This window comes from Protopterus annectens, chromosome 1.part1, assembly GCF_019279795.1.
Source record: "Protopterus annectens isolate FY-2018-M chromosome 1.part1, PAN1.0, whole genome shotgun sequence".
In the NCBI taxonomy this organism is placed as follows: domain Eukaryota; kingdom Metazoa; phylum Chordata; order Ceratodontiformes; family Protopteridae; genus Protopterus; species Protopterus annectens.
This window is the reverse complement of record NC_056726.1, coordinates 965040133-965063091: the sequence shown is the minus strand read 5'-3', so window position 1 is coordinate 965063091 and position 22959 is coordinate 965040133. Positions and strand designations below refer to the sequence as shown.

At 40.9% G+C, this 22959-nt stretch overlaps 1 protein-coding gene across 5 annotated transcripts in view; it reads left to right on the top strand.

Moving 5' to 3' along the window:
• GRHL1 (grainyhead like transcription factor 1) overlaps window positions 1-22959 on the top strand; it is a 256619-nt gene that overhangs the window by 78881 nt on the left and 154779 nt on the right. For all 5 annotated transcript variants that reach the window (XM_044079256.1, XM_044079248.1, XM_044079264.1 and 2 more), the window contains one exon: window positions 8016-8110. In XM_044079256.1, the coding sequence (XP_043935191.1) occupies window positions 8016-8110 (95 nt within the window). The remainder of the gene's footprint in view (window positions 1-8015; window positions 8111-22959) is intronic.

Genomic DNA, 22959 nt, shown 5'->3' with positions numbered 1-22959 from the left:
CTTTTTGTGCTGAAAATAACTTGGCCCATTTGGTTAGAGATTGGCCTTACCCATTCCATGGTTGATAATTATGTATTACCCCAAATAAGAATAAATGGGATCATACCAGAGATAATTTGGCAGGACCTATGCATGGAATAAAGCATTTAGGAGGTGCTTCTGTCCAGTAGTAGTACATATGTCAGTCTTGGGGCAAATTTCTGTTTCTTATCCATGCATCTGAGTTGCGCTTGAAAATGGACAGGGATGAACCTTGTTTTATGTAAATGGGGAGTCTGTTCCACAGCACCGGTATCCTCTACAAAATGCAGCTGTCCTTCCAAACAGTTCTGTTGATGTTGTAGAGGTTTAGATCCCTGGACCAAATATTTCTGAAGCTATTTGACTTGCTGATGTGCACTAAATCTGTCAGCATTGGGTTGGAGGATGTATGTGTTGTAAGCCAATAGGATACAGAGTTTAGTGACATGACTTTAAGTCGGTCCATGTAGGACATGTTTTTTAGGCCTTGTATACTTTTAGTAAGGTACCTCTGTGGGTTTTACAGTTGTTGTCAAAGGGGGCATTATGTTCAATGACTGGCCTAATGAGGGCTGGGTGAAGGGGGGGTTCAATGACATCCCTAGATCTAGACACAATCCCTTTGTTTATAAGCTGTGCAGTATAGAAGGACTTTCTTACAACAATAGATACTTGTTGGTCAAACATTAGGTCACTGTTCACATAAGTTCCCAAATTCTGAGAAACTGTGTCAACTCTTAGGGGGTATTGTCAGTGTGGTAGTTCCATGGGGTAGATGACTTCCCAAGGATACAGTAATGTATTTTTTGGCATTACGTTTCACACCGTGATTTTGACACCTGTTATTTATGTGAGAAAAATCTTCTTGCAGGATGGCTAAGTTATTTGGGGATTCAGTGACTGCTCTTCGCTTACAGTAGCCCGTTGATATTGGCTTTTACTTCAGAAAAGTGGATGCCAAACAAAACCCTGAGGGACTCGACTGGTTTCTTTGTTCATAGGTTCATAGGTAGGTACTAGGCTATTAGCCCTAGGGCCCATACAAGCCTAGCCAAAAAATGTACCCTGGCTTTCGCCACCCAAGAGAATTATTTTCCTGTGCCCCTGTCGAGCAGAGCCACAGAAGTGATCCCTGGGGTGAATTTCCCATTTCCCATCCAATCATCAAGATTTTTCTTGAAGAGTACTAATGAGGAGCTCTGTTTGACATAGATAGGTACTCTGTTCCAGAGTATGGGAAGTCTCTGGGACAGGAATCTATCCCTCCAGCATGTTCTGTTTATTGTGGTGACAAGGTTTAGGTTCCTAGAGCGTGTAGCTCGGAGGGATTGGGATTTCTTTAAGTGGAGCATGTCCAACAGCTCAGGGTTTGACATAGCTTTGTATGTTAGGCAGAGATCGCCCCTGAGTAGGCGATTATGCGATGGAGTAAAGCTGTAGTTTTTTGAGACTGTCTGCATAGGACATCTGTTTGAGGCCAGTAATCCTCTCTGTGAGGTATTTCTGTGGTCTTTCCAGTTGTTGTAGATGTATTGAGAGGTACATACCTAAAGGAGCATTGTACTCTATAATGAGTCTAATGAGTGATGAGTAGAGGGGAACAATGACCTCTTTTCTTTCTGGATGAGAATCCTTTTGTGATGAGATGAGCCACGTAGAAGGATTTCCTGGCCACTGTGGCGATGTTGAGGTAAGTTCCCCTACTTTGGTTATCTGCATCATATCTGTGAGCCAGTTAGCAATCCAGTAGATGGCGTAACATAGGGGTTTATTCTGAGTTCCTTTAGCTTTGCTACTATGCCTGAGTTCAGAATTGTGTCAAAAGCTTTGCTCAGGTCAGGTTATGTGCTATGTACCATTTTGCCTTCATTCATTGCTTTAGTGATCTTTAAAAAAAATCCACCACAAATGGGTAAGCATGACATGTCCTTGATGAATACAAACTGAGATGGTTCCAGTAATATGTTCTGATTAATTTCATGCTAGGTCTTTCCATGGCTTTGCATATGAAGCTGGTTGGACTTATGGATCTGTAAATGCCTGGGTCTGGAAGGTTCTCCCTTATGCAGGAGAATGAATGCAGCTATTCTCCATTCTCTTGGTACAAAACCTGTATGGAGGCTGCAATTGAACAGTGTTATGGGTGTGGCTAAATTGTGCTTCATGCCATTTAAGATGCATCCAGAGATATTGTCAGGATCCATCGATGCAGTATTTTTAGCTTTTTATAGCACTTTTAGAACTTGGCCTTGTGTGATAGCTGGAGGTGAGTAAAGGGTGACGAGTTTCAGATATATCTTGAGAGACAAATGGAGGGGAGAGAGAGTAAAGTTAAAGCCCGATTCATTGGCCAGTAGGTTTGCTGTATCTTCACCTTCAGTGTAGGTAGGTAACATCTATCTCAATCAGCTCAGTCCGTTGCTGTGTTGTACTTTTGAGATTACCAACATAACTGAAAAATGCCTTGTGAGTTTTCTCTGGCTTGGCTTGCTATTTTATCCTCAAACTTGGCTTTGGTGGATTCATAGGTTCATAGATTAGTATTAGGCTAACCATCTTTGTGGGCCTTTTTAAGCCTAGCCAATTACCCTATGTGAGAATCAAACCCTGCACCTTGTGTCTGTAAGGTAAACACCTTAACCATTGTGCCAGTTTTTAATTTTAAATTATTAAGAACCCGAGTTGTTATTTCAGTGACAAGGACTCTACCATTCTGCTAATTACTCTTCTTACATTTGGTCAAAGTTCTTTTCCTTTTGTTATAATGCATGTTGATATTATGGTTCCATCATGTGGGACTGTTTCTAGGATTTGCCCTGCACTTGTTCCTATGGGGTACAGCTGCATCTATACCACTTTTTACATTCTGGTATCATGTGGTAGTGTATATTTCTGCGTATTCAGTGGAGTTAACTTGGTTTGGTGGGGATTTGAATCTTGCCAATGTATCACTTAGGAGAAGGTAGTTTGCTTTAAAGACATTTGTAAAGGTACCTTGGGTGGAAGGTTTCAGCTTTATTTCAAAGAGGACTGCTTTATGGTCGTAGATACACAGTGGTTGGTGCAAGATGCTCCCATATTAGTAAGGACAAGATCCAAGATGTTGTTCCCCCTAGTGAGCACTCTGGCCGTTCCAGGACATTTGTATTGACAAAGTCCAGGAATTTCCACTCTTGTGCACTAGTGGTGGTGTAGGTTTCCCATTCTATAGTTGGACAGTTTAGATCACCCAGGAAAATAGTTTTGGGTTTAATACTGAGTGATTCTAGTTCATATGGGTAGGAGTTGTGGCTTTCTTGTGTCACAGAGGGAGTTGTATAGCTAGATAATATATGGTATGACATGATTCGGACAGTTATTAGGATATGAAGAAGCTCTATGCATCATACTGCTTTACCAGCCTTGATGAGAAATCTCTTCTGAATACACCTCCATCTTTTTTTCTCCTCAAGTGCAGTAGCTGGTCTATATAGGTGGAAGGCATTATAGCTCTGCTTAGTCACTGTGCAGGGATCAGTGTCTTCGAGAGTGAGAACGGTTTGTAAGACCTGGAGCTTTTTGTTTGGGCTCTTAGTATTAAGCAGTAACACCTTCATATTTTACTTTACTTGTTTGATTATGTTGGTAGGTTTGTCAGGTTGGCATTGCCTAAAAAAGGCACTATGGGGGAAGACAATGTCTTTGCCACTAATTGAAACCCTAGAGGGGCAGATGCAGGCCATCCCTGTGAATGCAGCATGGCCTGTCGATCATATCCTCCCAAGCTGACAAATATTGGACTCCCTTTGAATGACACCAAAAACTAAGCCAGTTATTTTGTCTCATATTGCAGCATCATCTTTGGAGAAGGTAGAATGCTGGTCTGATTTTCTCATCATGAATAGCCTTGGTGGGATTATCTCATCATGTATTCCTACTCTGATTCCCTCATATGATATTCCTGGCCTGATTCCCTCATTACATAGTCTTGATGTGATTGCCTCATTGCATAGCTCTGGTCTGATTCCCTTTGTTCACATCTACATATTGTGTTACCGAGACACTTTTCCAGGAGTGCTTCTGACTTGTGTATATAAAGCTGTACAAGTCAGTAAATGAGTAATGTAAGCCCACTAGGTTATGCAGCTAGTCCCCGCACAGCACTCGTATTGTCTCCTTCCAGTTATGCACCCTCTCCTTATTCTTGTTTATAATATGATCCCCTTCCAGTTATGCACCATCTTCCTTATTCTTGTTTATAATATTATCTCCTTCCAGTTATGCACCCTCTCCTCATTCTTATTTATAGTGTCTGTTATGAATTAATCGGGTCTGTCTCTCTCTCTCTCTCTCTCTCTCTCTTTCACAGTTTAACTGCTGTCTTGGTGACCTTCAGCTTTAGTAATATTACTGCCTTTTGTCCACATCAGTGGCCAATGCAGATTGCATGTCCAGCCTTTATCAAGATGAGCAAATTTACATCTAACACAAAAGATTAAACATGGAAGCACCTTATCATGTGAAACACATTTACATAATAACTGAAATAAAATATCAAACGCTGTTTTGTGTCACATTAAACAGAGTATTTTTATTTATTTATTTTTGCTTATTTGTTTTAAACTCTACATGTACGTGATTAAGGAACTTCCAAAGATAATAGATGATAAAACGTAACAAAACTTTGTTGACATTTCATAACACTACACAGGAATGACATTTTACATGTGGTCAGGGCTGCTATTGTAGAGCTCCATGCTCTAAGTACATTATCACATCAATCATGTAGGAGAAGTAGTGCATCCTAAATCAGGTGAGCATTACATTACTTTCAAGTACTACAACCTTTGCTTGATAACAGAAATCTAAAAAATATCTTTGAATTAACAGTAGTCACCCGGCAATGTAAACTTTGGCTTTAAATGATTATCACTGTTGAAGTGACACCCTGACACCATTTACAAAAAAAATGATAAAAAGGGTTTCTGGACGGATGGTTGGATGGATGAACAGATGGATGGATTTTATAAAAGTTGGTACAGTGACATTGTTGCCTCACAGTAAGAGATTCCCCAGTTCAATTCGTAGCTGGAGTGCCTTCTGTGTGGAGTCTGCATGTCCTCCCTGTGTTCACGTGGGTTTTCTCTGGGTGCTGCAGTTTCTTCCCACATTCTAAAGACATGCAGTAAGTGGATTGGACATTCTAAATTGGCCGTATGTATGAGTGCATAGTGTAGACTAACTGCAGTGGCAGGGCTAGCCACCCAGTGGTGTAAACTTTCGCTCTAGATTGTCACTGTTGAAGTGACACCCCGACCCAATGAGCACAAATGGGAAAAAGGGGTTGTGGATGGATGGATCTGGATGGGTTCATCCTATAGAAGCCATGTACAGGAAGTGCCAGTAATAATGCTAAGATGCTTAACCACATATTGAGTCAAATCATAGAATTAACCTACAGTCATAAATAGTTATCATATTAAAGTTTATAAATACATCTAAGCAATATGTAGCCAAGTGTACAAGAAAACAAAAAATGCTGGGGGTCATCTAGCATATGTAAATGAAATGCAGCATGATTACATAAGTGATCAGCACCCGGACTGCAGTAAAAGAAACAAGGACAAGCTGGATAAGTTACAGGTAAACAGGTAGTATGTGAAGAAGGTCTATTTAATTAAAACTAAATTAGACACTCTAAGTAGATAAAAAAATGAATACCAAGTTATAATGCAACTAACAAAGCCATCCCAAGAAGTACACAAAAACTGCATACAGCAACTACTTATTTAAAATAAATCATATTTAAATATGTATAAGGTGTAACATGTCCAAAAACATACCCACTTCAGTGAGAAAATGTAATTACTTAAACATGCTATAATCTTTGCTGTAAAAACATACTGTCACAGTACGTAAAGAGAACTGTTTTTTTCTCAAAAGAAACAAAAGTGTATAAAAGTATGCAAAAAAAAGTAGAACATACAACAGAAGAGAACTAAAAATAGAACATATGGCATTTTCTAAGTGCAATAATACTTCACAACATCAGTGAGCAGTCTATTTCCAAGGCATTTATAAGCCTAGCCGGAATGTGTTGGCTTTCGCCACCCCCTTCGATTAGTTTCCTATGCCTCTGTCCAGCAGAGCCATTGAAGTGATCCCTGGGGTAAACTTTCTGTTTCCCACCCACTCGTCAAGGTTTCTCTTGAAGAGTGTTAGTGAGGAGCTCTGCTTAATGTAGATTGGAATCTTGTTTCAGAGCATGGGAAGTCTCTGGATCAGGAATCTATCCCTCCAGCACATCCTATTTATTGTTGTGGTGAGGTTTAGATCACTAGAGCATGTGGCTCAAGGGGATATGGTTTTCTTTAGGTGGAGCATGTCCAGCAGTTCTGGGTTGGACATGGCCTTGTATGTCAGGCAGAGATCACCTCTGAGTAGGCGGTATGCAACCGAGTACAGCTGGAGTTTCTTCAGTCAAGCTGCATAGGGCATCTGTTTGAGGCCAGTGATCCTCTTGGTGAGATACTTCTGTGGTCTTTCCAGCTGTTGCAGGTGTATTGTAAGGTACATCCCAAAAGGGGCGATGAAAATAGCAAAGCCCTGGAACATTGAAATCTTACCTAGTGCAAAATTTTGGTGGGCCATTCCGTGGCTTCACCATTTCCTCCTGTGGTGCGATAGTTATGGACCTTAGGGTTAGGGTGCGGGTTAAGGTAAGTGGATAGTTAGTAATGTATGTATGGTGTAGTGTAGGGTTGGGTTTTGTAACTGTATGTCTGTGTATTAATTAGTTTGTTTGTGTATAGTTTCGTAGGGTATGTGTGTGATAGTTACAGACCTTAGGGTTAGGGTGCGAGTTAAGGTAAGTGGATAGTTAGGAATGTATATATGGTTTAGTGTAGGGTTGGGTTTTGTTAACTGTGTGTGTGTGTGGTTTATTTATTTTGGTGTGCTTGTGTTGTGTGTATGTTTCTTGGAACAGCAAATTTTTTCCCTGGGAAAAAATTCACTATTCAGAGTGTTCGATGTTATCATAATTCGAAATTCCAAGTTCGAACTTATGGGGTTCGATATTTTGGAATTTCAAATATATGATATAGACCTGACCTTCCCTAGAAAAATCATCAAGAAAATGATTATGATGATTCAATGTAATACTTTTTTTTTTATTACAGCCATATGCACGTCATTCATTGTATTCCATATCAAATGCTTTGTCGAGTGAACTGCTAATCAAAATAGGAGTTGTCTGTGCTGCACTCATATTTCCATATTTCGTATCTCATTTTCTGTCATTTCCTTTGTTATTGTTATAACAAACAAAATGGGTTTGTTACACAGAACAAGATACATGTAAAGTATTGTGTATCCTCACAAAGACAGTGTTCAGAGATAGGGCCTTGTCAATGTCTTCTTCTTTTGGCTTTTCCCGGTTAGGGGTCATCACAGCGGATCATTTGTCCACTCATGATTGGCAGTGAAGTTTAACGGTGTTGAGTTGCCAGCCCGGCACCCAACCTTCCACAGAATGTGCACAGACATGCACACACTCATGCCTAGGGCCAATTTAGTGCCCAGTCTACCTACAGCATGTCTTTGGGATGTGGGAGGAAACCGGAGCACCCGGAGGAAACCCACGTAACCACAGGGAGGACATGCAGACTCTGCACAGAAGGCACCCCAGTCGAGAATTGAACCAGAGAACCTCTTGCTGTGAGGCAGCAACGCTAACCGCTGCACCACCGTGGGCAGAGACATTTTTCAAATATCACCAGAGGGTGCAGCGTTCAGACATATCATGCTTGTCATCACTGGATTTTCTGGTTCCTGCAAATGTCTTCTTATAAACCAGAGGAGGAAGGGGGAGAAGAATGACTGAAAGAGCTCTACCCAAAATGTTTATTTCTTGTTTTATTAACCCTCTTTGACCAATACAACCTATACCACATACAGTAGCTTCAAGTTTGTTACCATTGGAACTTATTAAAGGATTTATTTTTTTCCCACAGCTGATTACAAGGAGAGCTTTAATACGATAAGCAATATTGAAGAGATTGCATATAATGCCATTTCCTTTACATGGGACATCAGTGATGAAGCAAAGGTATGTCTGCTTTTTTTTTCTTTTTAAAAATGGTTGCTTTTTTTGTTGTTTTTCTGTCCTTGGTCATTAGGGATTGGTATGTTAATCTATTGGTAATTGACAAGTTGATAAGAGGTTAGAACTGCTTCATTTATGTGAGTTCATTTGATAAGATGACTTTGTAAAACATATGCAAACTTTATATGGATTGACTGAGGAAAGTATGCAGAAATATAAATTTAGCCTATAGAAAGAAAGGACAGAGATTCTAGAAATTCCATTTTTCACTCTTGTCGGCTCCAGAAATTACTATCAAGAGTAAACCTAATGTCTGTAACTTGTGAACAAATATCCATGCAGTGTCACCTGATATTTAACTTTTGAGTGTTGAAACAGATTTGCATAAGAACTGTTGTTCACGTGTTGTGTTTCAAATGTGTGATAACCTTAAGTGACCCAATGTTTTATTTAGGTAAGTAAGTAAGTGTGTACTTATTATTATGGGAGGTGCTTTCTGAAGTACAGACTTATCTATAGAATTTCATACTAGCTGGAACAGATTAGCAAGTAGCCAGAAACTGCAAATGTTTCACTTCAGAAATGCAGTAGTAGGGAACTTTGTGCTACTGCCTGCTAACAGCCAGTGTGAGATGAAGCTTGAAAATGTTATATTTTGTATGTATATTTCTGCTCATACCTCTCAAATTCTTGGTTCAAGAATTCTGGACAAAGGCAAAAATTAATAGAGGAACAAAGGCCCACAATTAGACTCAAAAAATATTGGTGTGATTCACGCAAAAGGCTAATAGAGCAACAGGTTTTGTATCAACACAAATTTTCTGAACAGTAAGAGACATGAAACTTTGTGAGAGACGTTGCAAAATTCTGAACAACTGAGAGAAATGTTTCAGCCAAACATTTTTATTCTAGCAGACCACACGAGCCTCTACAAATCGGTTACCAAAAAGTATTATGACTGTATGCTAAATACTGTGCAACAAACAATATTTGAATTGCACATCAGTAGATGCTTGTAGTATGAATGTGTTTCAGTAGCAAAATATTTATCTTTATTAAACATGACATTAAAAAGTAACATATGTACCTGTACAATAAAAGAAATGAAACAAACAATACCAACATTCCTTTTATTTTCTTACATTAAAAATTTAACTATTTTCATTCACTCCAACCTTAAATACAGTTTTCTTTTCTTGCCTTCCTTTAAACCTCACCCCTTCTCCTCCTGAACATTATTCTGACAGTATTGTCCTCATAAATTCCATTTATTTCTACATAAGTTGCTCCCTCTTTTTAAACATTCCAGGTTCCGTTCTTTTGTCCCCTTTAACCTGTTAAATAGTCCAGTTACAGTTGGTTTAGATTATGATTTCCATTTTCTAGTAATGGCATTAAACTTAGTAAGGCCTTACTATGAGAGTGGCCTAATGGTTAAGGTGTTTGCTTTACAAACACAAGGTGCAGGGTTTGAGTCACACAACGGATAATTGACTAGGCTTAAAAATGGCTTGCAAGGGCAGTTAGCCTAGTACTAATCTATGAATCTATGTCTTGGCATTTGAGATCTTGTATCCCAGCTCTGAAGGATCATTTCCTTAGTTACAACCATTTGCCTCCTGAATATTCTGACAAAATATTCTGGGGTGAATTTGTAAAATCTGCCAACATGCTGCATTCCCAAAAGAAAGTTCCCTAATATGTCTGTCTTTTCTATCACACCTCCAACATTTGCTATCTACATGAGAAAAAGTTCTCTGAACTCTGCTTAACCTGAATGCTGGCTTTCCAGACTCTCCACATAAATACCTATGTGGTCATTTGTACAACAGACATTACCTGTCATTGTCCTGTGCAGATAACATCTATGCTTCAACATCCCATATGCTGCTCTAAGAGACACCCAACAGAAAGGGTGACTGGAATCAGTAAGAATGTGAGTGGTCCAATTAAATAAGTTTCACATTGTATTGTTAACCCGTCGCAAAACACTCTGATTCTTTCGACAGATTTTTCATAAGCAGTGTAACCTTGATGAGAATTCTGTCTCATTCGATCTGTTGCTAAACATGTTCCCTCTTGGCTCTATTTTCATGCACAATGAAATTGAAGGATATAGAGTACGTCAGAGAGTTGGAAAACACATGAGGGTGTGGCTTTATTCTCGGCATGATATAAATATTGTGTGTTTTAAAGCATGAACCTGAAATCTCCTTGTCAACGTGGGCTCCGATTAGATTAAATAGAGACTTACAGCAACTGTTGTAGTTCAGTCTTTTAAGGATATGGTATATCCTTTACAACATAAAATTTCTAAGGGGCTTTAACCCCTTGAACTGTTCCCGTGATTTTTAGGATTCATTCTTTCATAGCTCCTACAGGATAATTCCTCCAGCTTTTCACTGAGCACAGTTTCAATAGTTCTCACTTGTATTACTAACCAACACAAGCAGCGCACAGTGTTGAATAAGTCTGTCATAAAGAAGTACTGGGCAATACACTGGCTCAATACCTATAATATATGTCTTACAGTTCCAGGGTTCGATCCTAGCCTCCAGTCACTATCTGTGTGCATTTTTTATTCTCTTCCTATATCTTTATGTTTTTTTCTATGTGATCTGCTTTCTTTTTTATCTACAAAAACATAACTGACTACTCTAAATGGTTTGTATGTATATTATATCTACCCGTGGTCTGTATCTCAGCTGTAAAGGGTCAGAGATGGACCAGTTCATGCACTATATTAACAAATGAATAAATTAAATTAAAATTGTGCCGAGATGCATACTTGTTTTAAAAGCATTGAAACAATGTTTAGGTTTATGTGTGTTTTGCATTCTTCGGCTATAGAAACAAATAAACTCCTTTCACTTTATGATCAAATTGTATTAATATCTTTATGGATGAATTCAGTGGTTTAACTTTCATTATTTCTAAAGTGACCAAAGGCAGACACATGGGGCTATAGCATATATAGGCATTAAGTGTTGATTGTATAGCCTGGATATACATAGGAGCAATGTTGAATACTAGCAGTAAATGTCCTGGGTCATCCTTTGAAAGGATGCAAAGTATGGGACGGTACATTTGTTAAAAAGTATTATGTTAGAGGAAATCCAGAGACTGACAACTGTATGACTGGGGAAATACATTTTTATAGCTGTATTGGTAAGGGGCAAAGATCTATAGGGTAAGTTATGACACATTTAGCTAGCAGTCAAAATGAAGCAAGTAGTTTTCAGACTGGCATTAGCTCAAAATTCATTTATTAGTCTTTGCACAAGTAAAAAAATGTTATGTTATTCTTATGTTAATGGTGTTGAAAGTGGGATGATTGAAAAATGAGCCATGCAAACATTTCCTTCTGCGCTTCTTGCATATAAGCAGTAGTTTCTTGCCTTAGAAAATGTGTCATTCAGCAAAGGTGGTCTTACAGCAGTCCATTTCTTAACATAGGCTGAAAACTGGTAGGCTTATCTTCTTTCACTTACATCTTTCTACTTTGGCTATGTCCTAATACTTTTTCTGTGCCTACCTTCATTTTGTGTGTGTGTGTGTGTGTGTGTGTGTGTGTGTGTGTGTGTGTGTGTGTGTGTGTGTGTGTGTAGTGCTGAAAAGGTGACATTACCCGTACAAGTACACATTACTAACCAGTGGCAATATGAATCTTCTGTTTCTCATCTGCATGTTACAACAAGTCACTGCGGTATCAGTGATTCCCACACCCTAGTAGCACTTTTATTTCCTGACATTGCACTAAGTACAAGATATAATGCACTGACATTTTTTTCTTTTTTCTTTTCTGATACTAGGTTATGTGTGGTTAAAAATGGTTATGTGGCTGTTTTGCAGACCTGTCACCCTTTTCCTATTCATTGTAGAGGAGTTACCCAGAAGAATTTGTCTGTCTTTTTATCTTATTTGTTATTCTGGATTAACCAGTTTTCACATTATCAGATAATCTGATAGTGAAGGTTCAATAAGGAAATCATTGTTAGCTTCTTTGTATGACATTAGGTGCTATAACTATTTCACTTAGCAATTATACCACCCAATATTACTGACCTTCTTTTAAGAGTGTAGCATTTTTTTTTCAGTTTAAGTCTTTGTCTGTTTTTTAAAAACTCCCTAGTTTTCAGATCCAGGTCGACTGCAAGATTTTGTATATTTCCAGCTGAATGGTATTAATATCATAGTAACAGCTTGTACAACACATTATATAATGAAAGTCAATTTATCTGAAATAAATCAATTTTACTTATTTTAGTACTTTATATTATTTTACTACTATATAAATCCACCCTATCCCAGGCATGGAATAACCTCCCATCCCAATTGCGCTCCATTACACACCTTATGCAATTCAAGAAAGAACTCAGACTACACTTTATAAGAATCAAAACTTGTACTTGACATGACCCTACCTAACTTCAATACTGCTCTGTAGTATACATTTCAGTACAACTTCACAGCATACTTTTTTTACCACTCCAGTACTATTACTTTCTACCACAATCTCATACAATCCTCTCAGTATATTATCTCCCACATATATTTCTCTAACATCTCATTACACCTCTAGATACCCCTTCCACCCCTTTCATGAACTTGCTATACACCTCACCACATCAGTTATACAGCAGCTACACATGCAAAAAAAAAAAACTTTTTCTGTTTTTCTTTGCAGTACAGAACTTATGTGTACTTGTAGTGTTTGCTAATAATGATTGTTTTTAATCCTAAACTAAACTGTTATTTATCCTTAAACTGTCTGTAACTGGAGCTTTTCTCCTCGGGTCTCCACTGAAAATGGGCTCCTGGCCCAGCTGGACTAACCCGGTTAACAAATGTCAATAAATAAATAAATAAAATTTAGAAAGGAATACAGTTGAGATTTTTAAGTTGTTGAGTCCTTTATTTAAGGGGAAGATTGCCAATGCTAAAGTTTAAGAAATTCTACATCCAGGTGTCTGAGGGTCTGCTATTAGTTTTACTCTTTTCCTCACTGCAAAGTGGGAGGTTGGTATAATGGTTAAGATATTTACCTTACAAACAGAAGGTTCAGGATTTGATTCGTATATAGGATAATTGGCTAGGCATAAATGGCCCACAAGGGCAGTTAGCCTAATACTAATCTATAAACCTATAATAGGTTTCTGCTTAGTTATTTGTCTGCAGTAGACAAACCTGTTCAATTTTCTGAGAATTTTTCCCAGATTCACTTTCTAACACAAGGAACTTACATGTTTTCCTTTGTCACAAAATGATACTAGTGTTGATAACAGGATATGAACCCATTTCTACTAGTGCACAGTTTTAATTTTCAGATCTGTTGTGCTGAGTTTGAAGGGTTTAGACTTTTGTTGTCTAAACAAAATACTGGGCTTGATGATGGTAACAAGGTTTTCAGCTCATTGTTCATCCTGTTTGCATGTGCCTCCTATGTGACCTATACCAAGCAACTCTGAGCTTTGGCCAGCTAAGTCCTACATGCAATCAACTGGACATATAAGTGAATTTAAGTAAATCTTTATCTGCACTTTTTTCAAATAATACAGCATTTAAATTGATTTATTTGTGTTGCATTCAATACTATCTAGCTGGAAGTTGTGGCTCTGTTTTTTTCAGTTAGTTCCCAACCTACCCTCCCTGCTTTTGTTTTGGTGTTAATCTTGGTGGCTTTGAAACTGCCCTCCCCTCTTGTAAGTTTGCATTTGGATACTCCTCCTGGGCCCATCTCATTTGCTCACTCAAAAAAAAAAATTACACTTTATTCATCCGCTTTTACTGTATTTGTATTTCTTCCTACTTTATTACTTTATTTTGCTTTTGCATCATCTTAAAAGTACTCAATTGTATTTATTATTGCTTGGTGTAATTATCATTCTAAGCCTTTTGGTTTAAGCACTTGGGCTTCAGACCAGTTGTTTTACATTAAGAAGGGTTGTGTTCTACACTGTTGTGGCAGGACAGGTAGCTTACATCCTTCTAAGTTGGGAACTGCTGACTGAAGGCATCAGTGTCTGTTATTCTAAAAGTGTATTAGTTCTGGTTTAAGCACTTGGGCTTCAGGCCAGTTATTTTACATTAACAAGGTTCATGGTCTGCACTCTTGTTAAAGGAGAGGCTGGACTCTGCCCTTCTGAGCTGGGAATTTCTGGTTAAAGGCCTGCATATTTGAACTGTTTCTTACTGAAATTGGCGCGCCTTGTTTGCTGTAGCATAGACTAGATCCAGGCCTGCTGAATCTAGCTTTGTTTGTATAACTTGAACACTAATCCAGGCCTTCTTTTTGGAGAAGGTTTCCCTGCACCCCAGTGGCAGGAGTGTGCAGTTAGAACTTGTCTGATTGAAGACTACAGGAACAGGGCTCAGTTTTGAGATTTTTTTTACTGGTTAATTGGGTCATTTGTTTAAAAGCCTTTTCTGACTGTTTGTATTCATCTAAAATAAATAAATAAATAAAGGACTTGTATTCATCTAAAGCTGTTTTAAGTGTATTTTTTTACTGTTTGCAGTCGTTTAAAGCTGTTTTAAGTGTATTTTTTACTGTTTTTGCCTTATCTTTAAAAAAAAAACATTTTCCTTGTTTCCCACTTTTCTAAGCTAGTATAGTCCAGTTTTCAGGCTAGTGCTGAATTCAGGGCTGTGTTACAATTTTCTGAGTTGCCCATAACTTATTTGGATAGAAGGAGATTTCTCTGTTCACCTGTGAGAGGGAGCTTTGAGCAGCCATCTGACCCTTGAGGAGTGGTTCCAGCCCAGAAGTTAGTAGTTTATAGGCCATTTTGGGTAATTTCTATATCTTTCATTTCCCTGCTGTAAAAAACATGTTTGCATGGTTTTGCACGTCAAGGCAGCGCTGATTAGCTAGGGCTAAATTTATCCCGGCTCCACCAAGTCTCCTCTTCAGTTTTTCCCTTGGAAGTAGTATTAACTCTTAACCTAAGCACTTAAAAAGCATCCTACAGTCCAGCACTTGCTCAGACCTAATAGCAAGCACTAATATACCCCGACACTTGATTGACCAGCAGGGCAAGGCTCATTATTCACCCCTCACCAACCAAGCGACTAAGCAGCTCACCCTACTATTCAGGCATGACCAAAGGGCAATTTCAGGTATACTCTCCAGTCCAGCTGGTGAACATGGGTATCCTGAGGCAATGTTAAATTGCCTCATGTACACAGACAACCCTCTCCTCCTACCACAAAACATTAGCATATGTGAGAGATGCAATTATATAGCTAAATTGGAGGCTAAGCTCTCTCCACCCAAGACTGGAACAGGTAGTCATGAGGAGAAGGTTAACACTTGCACAACACCTCCAGCCTCACATAGACATACTAAACCAGCACTTTCAGAAAATACACATAAATACACAAAATCATACTCAGAGGCTCTAAGTAAAAATCTGCAAAAGCATCAGAGCAGACATCCAAAAAACCTGCACCTCCCATCACAAACCAGACAATACATAAAACACAAAATAAGTGTGCCACACAATCACAGCCCTTAAGGTGAAATAACATATGTAACACACTAGTAATAGGCGGCTCTGTAGTCAGACACACTGACGTCCCACTCACTAGGCTGGACAAGGAGAAGGTTACTTTTAGCTGCCTGTCGAGAGCTAGAATCCGCCACATAACACAAGCACAAAGGTCATGCCAGAACAAGTACAAATATGACTCTGTCATTGTTCATGTTGATGTGAATGACCTGAGATGTACCTCCCTGGACTACATGAAAAAGGTTACTGTTAGCTGCCTGTCGAGAGCTGGAATCTGCCACATAACACAAGCCCAAAGGTCACTCCAGAACAAGTACAAATATGACTCTGTTATTGTTCATGTTGGTGTGAATGACCTGAGACGTACCTCCCTGGACTACATGAAAAGAGACATGGAAGATCTCTCTGATCATGTAGCCCAGGCAGGTATGACCCTGACCCTGAGTAGCATCCTGCCCTCATCAAGAATGATACTGCAGTATAAAGAAAAAATGATCAATTTCAACAATTGTCTAAGCTTCTGGTGTCATTCAAAGGGGATCCAGTGTCTGCCATCCTGGGATGACATGCTCAACAAGCCTCATTGCTTCACAAGAGACGGCTTGCACCTGTCACCCCTAGACTTTCAAATACTGGCCAAGGCTTTTGCTGCCCCCATAGTGCCTTTTTTAGGCAAGGCTCAAAAGTCAAACCCACCTCCGTAAACAGCACAAATAAGAAAATGAGTGTTATGCTACTCAAAGCCAGGAGTTTAAATCTCAAAATGCAGGTGCTTGAAGCACTCCTCAGTATGGAGAACGTCGACATCTGTGCAGTAACTGAAACCTGGTTCAAGGCTCCACAGAGCACCTCAGCACTACTGGGCTACAACTCATACCACACATTTCTGCCACAAAACATGGACCGAAACACAAAAAGAGGGGGTGTATCCATATTCATCAAGGATACCTACACCTCCAGGTTAGTGGCACAGCATGATACCTCTGAGATCATCCATGTGCAACTAACATCAAGCAAATCTGCAATGCAAATTATGGCCTGCTACAGATCACCCTCTATGACCCAGGACTACCACTCTGCCTTTCTGGAGACACTGAAAAACATGAAGGACCTACCGAACACTGTGATATTGGGCGATTTCAATTACTGTACTGTTAACTGGGAAAACTACTCAAGTACAAACACTCAAGGTCCAGCACTTCCTGGAATTTATCAACTCAAATGCCCTGGATCAGCTGGTAAACTCCCCTACCAGAGGTGAAAACATATTGTACCTGGGCATCACCAACATGGGCAACAGGTATTCCACACCCGAGGTCAACCCATCACTGGTTAGATCAGACCATAAACTAATCACTCTGGATGTCCACACCACATCATCACCACCTCCAACCAAGGAAACCACAGTGAAAAACTTTTCTATAGCAAACTTCACCCTGCTTAAGACAGAGGTGGTAAGTTTCACAGCCCCCACGGTAAAGGATAACAGTGTCCAAGATGCAGGAACCTTTACAAATGCACTCTATGAGCACCTACAAGGATGCATGGATCATGCCATCCCCAGCAAGACCAATACTCACTCCCCTAAGAGGAGGAAACCAGTCTGGTGGACCCCTGCCATAAACAGGCTATACAATAGTTTCATAGTTTCATAGTATAGTACTAGGCTATCTGCCCTGGGGCATTTGTAAGCCTAGCCATAGTGATGTGGCTTTTGCCACCCCATGAAGTGGTACAAAAATGTACAGAATAAATCTAGAATACTGTGCCTCTGTCTAGCAGTGACACAGTGTAGGTCCCCTTATATAATAGAATTAGTTTACTGTGCCCGTGTCCAGCAGTGACACAGATGTCCTTCAAGGATGCATCTGCAGTCATAACATATGGGTTGTCCTGCCTCAGGCAGCCCTTCGGTCAGCTGGATTCCAAAGTCTGGGTCTGGCCTCGGCTGATGTCGCACTTTCCCCGACGTCAGAGCGTCTGGGGTATAAAAGCATCAGCCGACACCATTTTCCTCAGTCTTTCTTTCCGCGCAGTGCCCGAAGCAGAAGCTGTTCACAAGTGCCGGTCGGTCAGATCCAGTGAATTCAGCTACCGAAGACTTCGAAAAAAGCTAAGTACCCCATTGGGGACTCTTTCTTGCCTCAGCCGATGTCAAACAAAGTAAATAATTGTTTAACTTGTGGGAAACAAATACCTCATAAGGATTTCCATTCCTACTGCCTTCCTTGCTTAGGCCCAGACCACAACGTATCGACCTGTTTAGCCTGTGCTTCCTTCAACCGACGAACTCTTAGACGTCGGTCGGAGTTTGCAGAGGAATTTTTTGGAGCCGCTTTTGCTTATAAAATGCCGTCGGAAACTCCGACTTCGCATATGGTCAAAAAACGCAAGGAAAAGGACCGACACTCGCGGCCCGCGGTTTCGGCTGAAACCACGGCTAGGCCTACCGCGAGTGTCTCGGTTTCAGCCGAAACCGAGTCCTCGGAGATTCCTTCTTCCGAAACCATACATCCGACCACCGAGGCCCGGGAGGCCCCGGCTGAGTCGGCTACAGAACTTCCTACCGAAACCAGTGTTCAGGAAATGTCCGACACCATACCTTTGGACATTTCTACTCCTGCACGTGGGGCAGCTAGGACCCCTGCTTCCATGTCCATTAAGGCTTTTTCAAGGGCTAAAGCTGCCAAACTTTCTAAAGCTTTGCCTACCAAAACTACCTTCCGGAGGCCTTCCTCTAGCTCTCAGATCCTCAGCCTTGCTGAGGACCTTATTTCCTTAATTAGGGATTCACAACCTCACCCAGACAGGGCCTCTCACCCTCCTCCAGACAAAAGGCCCAGGACTGACCCCTCTGACCCACACTCTTCAGATGATTCCATGGATGGGTCTGAGTTGTCAGACCACCAGGAAGGGGCTTACTCGCCTTATGAGGATTCAGATGCTGAGGAATCTATCCCTTCGGCCTCCCCTCCTGAAGAGTTTTCCTTTGGTGAGACTCTACACTCCATGAGAGAGCATTTTCAATGGCAAGGTCAGGATTTCTCTGATTCTAGAAAAAGATTAAGGACCTTTTTGCATTTGCCTCAACATAGGCCCTTAGGTATACCTCCTGTTCTGAATGTAATTGATGATGTGTACAATGATGTCAGTACAGCCCCTGATACTCTTCCTCCGGCCCCTGCCAAACCTGACAGATACTACAGGGTCCTGGATTCTCACTTCCATCTGTATAAAGCACATTCTGCAGACCCAGAAACTATTTCTCAGGGCCCTAAAGGGGTTGTGGCCGCTACTGCCAAAAATCCTCTACCCTCTGAAAGAGAGTCTAGAGCTTTAGAGAGATGGGGAAAGAAGGTGTATACTTCTGCAACTCTTTCTGTCAGGGCATTAAACTGTCAATTTCATATGATACAGTACCAAGTATATTTGTTAGATGAACTGAATAAGAAACTTTCTTCTCCTGAACCCCTAGACCGTAAATCCCTTCAGGATTTGGTACACAATTCACAACAGGTTAGTAATCACTTCTTAAAATGTGGCTATGATGCACTGGAGGCTTCATTTAGATCAGCTATGACTGGAGCAGTTATTCGTAGGCATGCCTGGCTGAAGGAACAATCTTTGCCAGACCATGTCAAAGCTAAACTACTGGATGCTCCAATGGAGAAACAAAATTTATTTGGCTCCTCTGCTCAGGAGATCTTAAAAAAGGTTGAAGAAAAGGCAAAATCTGTGCAAACAGTTAAAGATTTCCTGCAAGCACAACCACCGAGATTCAGCAGAAACTGGCCTACTAAGAATTGGTCCTTTCTAGACTCAGACAGAGCCCAGAGAGGCAGGAACAGGCGCCCTAGAGGCAGAGGTCAATCTAAGGGCTCCTACAGAGGCCGTCAGTGGCAGCCTGCCAACCAGAGAAGTAATGCAACAGCAACAACAACAACCACTACACCAGGACAGGCTCAATGACTTAACTCTGATTCCGCCTACCAGGGAACAACTGGAAGCACCCTTGGGCGGAAAGCTGGCTTTATTCTCAAAAAACTGGCATTATATTACAAAGGATACATGGACACTGCAGATAATAGACAAATGATACAGGTTCCACTTCCACACTTTTGCCAAAAAGAAGCGGAATGCCAAACCTTCCACCAAATCAGAGGGCAGAGGCTTTAATACAGATCAACAATTTACTTCAGATGAAAGCCATAGAGAAGGTACCATGTTCAGAACAAGGCCAAGGATTTTACTCCAGACTATTCCTTGTACCAAGAAAAGAAAATCAATGGAGGCCTATTCTCGACCTGTCCGCACTGAACACTTATCTCATTGTGCCAAAATTCAAAATGCTGACCCTACAGCAACTTCTTCCCATGTTGGGCAAGGAGTCTTGGCTGGTGACTCTAGATCTTAAGGAAGCATACCTGCACATCCCTATTCGACCAAGTTGCAGAAGACACCTCAGATTTCTTGCAGGATCAGAGCATTATCAGTTCTCAGCATTGCCCTTTGGCTTATCTACTGCGCCCAGAGTATTCATGAAATGCCTGGCATCAGTAATTGCACATTGCAGACTACAGGGAATTCAAATTTACCCATACCTGGACGACTGCCTAATACAAGCGGACAACAAGGGAAATTTGATAAATGACTTGGCCTATGCCATACACCTGCTACAGACCTAGGGATATACAGTCAACATCCAAAAGTCAAGACTAGTACCATCCCAAAGGATAACCTTTTTGGGTGCAGATCTGGACACAACCACCCAAATGGCCTTTCTCACAGAAGAAAAACAAAAACAACTTCCAGATTACTTCATGATGCTGGCAAGACAAACTCAGCTTACTGCAAGGAAAATCCTGCAGGCCCTGGGTTACATGGCATCCTGCATAATTCTGATACCGCATGCCAGGCTGCATATGAGGAAATTACAATGGTACCTAAGGAGTGTATGGTCTCAACACAGTCACAGTTTAGAAACCATGATACCAATCATTCCATGCCTTCAAAAGGAATTCCTGTGGTGGGCTCAGGCCTGCCAGTCCAACAGAGGGTTGCCTTTCAACAAACCAAAGCCAAGGCAGACCATCACCATGGACGCCTCAGACCGAGGATGGGGTACACACATGGAGGGCATATGTATCCAAGGCCTATGGCTTCAAGGACAGCTAAGTATGCACATAAACCAAAAGGAAATGCTGGCAGTGAAACATGCAATCGAGGCATTCAAACCCTTCCTCCAACCAGGACACCTGTTAATAAGGACAGACAACACCACGGTCATGTGGTACATAAACAAGCAGGGAGGCACACACTCTTACCCACTATGCCGGATGGCTATGAATCTGTGGGAACTATGCCTGAATCTCAATATCCAACTACAGTCCCAATTCGTGCCAGGGAAAGAAAATACACTGGCGGACAGCTTAAGCAGAACTACTATGGATGCACACGAATGGATGCTGCACCCGGACGTCTTCCAACTCCTAGCAAAGACATGGGGAATGCCGGAGATAGATCTGTTCGCCTCCCCACTCAACCATCAACTGAAGACATTCTGCTCAAGGACATACCACCCACAAGCTTGGAGGGTGGACTCTCTCTCTTTCAGCTGGAAAGCCCTAACAGTATATGCCTTCCCACCTCTCCCATTGATGTACAAGGTTCTACTGAAGATCAGGGAGGAACAGCCAAGAGTGATACTAATAGCTCCAGACTGGCCAAGGCAACACTGGTATCCATTATTGAGAAGCATGTCTCAGGCAAAATCATGGCCTCTCCCCCTATGGCCTCTTCTTCTGACGCAGAACAATTTCAAGACCCTGCATCCCAACTTGAAAACATTGCAGCTAACTGCCTGGAAAATTCCTTAAATCTAAATCCACTTGTTTTATCTCAGAGGGTGAAGGACATTATCTTGGAGGCTCGCAGGCCTTCCACAAGGAAGATATACTCAGCTAAATGGAAGAGATTTCTCATTTGGAGCACATCAAAAGGCTCAGATGTCAGTGGCAAACATAACACATATCCTAGAATACTTAGCAGAATTGTTCCACAATGGCCTGTCCTATTCTTCCATTAAGATTCATGCTTCAGCAATTTCAGCAGAATACAATGTGGATCCACCTATCTTCTCGCACCCTCTCCTCAGACAATTTCTGAGAGGGAACAAAAATATTAAACCTCCAAGAAGACCCCCTCTACCTGCTTGGGATCTCAACTTTGTGCTGGAGAAACTGACACTTCCTCCTTTTGAACCAGCAGCATCAGCAGATCTACAGTTTCTGTCTTGAAAGACTGCATTCCTTCTGGCAATCACTTCAGCAAGAAGAGTATCTGAGTTACAAGCATTAATGGCAGTGCAGCCATTTCTTATTTTCCACCAGGACAGAGTTTCACTAAGAACCAATCCTACTTTTATGCCAAAGGTGGTATCTAGGGTATCCTTGAACCAAGCTATTCACCTACCTACGTTTTTCCCTAATCCACAGAATAGAGGGGAAAAACTTTTGCACACCCTGGATATACACAGACAACTACGCTACTACTTGGACAGAACAAAAACTAGCAGAAAAACTGACCAACTTTTTGTAGCATATGCTACTGGGGTGCAAGGAAAAGCAATTTCCAAACAGACAATTTCAAAATGGATAGGAAATTGCATTCGATTTTGCTACTCCTTTCATGGAAAGACAGTTCCTGAAAACATCAGGCCTCATTCCACAAGGGCCACGGCCATCACTATAGCCTTCCTACGAGGAGTGGCTACCAAGGACATTTTAGAAGCTGCTACTTGGAGCTCCGTGCATACATTTGCCAAGCATTACAATCTACCTTTATACTCCAGATCCAGAGCAGGTTTTGCTACTGCAGTCCTGCAGGGGATCTTAACTACACCATCCTTTTCTTAGTACCTCCTTCCCCAGATTGGCTATGGTATTCTACCCATATGTTATGACTGCAGATGCATCCTTGAAAGACATAGTACAGTTTTGTACCTACCATAAATGTAGATGTCCGATAGGTATGCATCTGCACTCAGGATTACTCTCCCTCCTACCCCTCTGTGGTATTCTTAGGGTACTTGCCCCTCTTTTAGCTAGCTGGGGGAATCTATTATGGTGTATTTGTTTGTTTATACATGTATATAATTTGCAAATGTTTGGAACTTTTCAGCATTTATCCAAATTTAGCCTTCCTAGAGGGCACCTGGCATCTGGGGCAAGAAAAACTGAGGAAAATGGCGTCGGCTGATGCTTTTATACCCCAGACGCTCTGACATTGGGGAAAGTGCGACATCAGCTGAGGCCAGACCCAGACATTGGAATCCGGCCGACC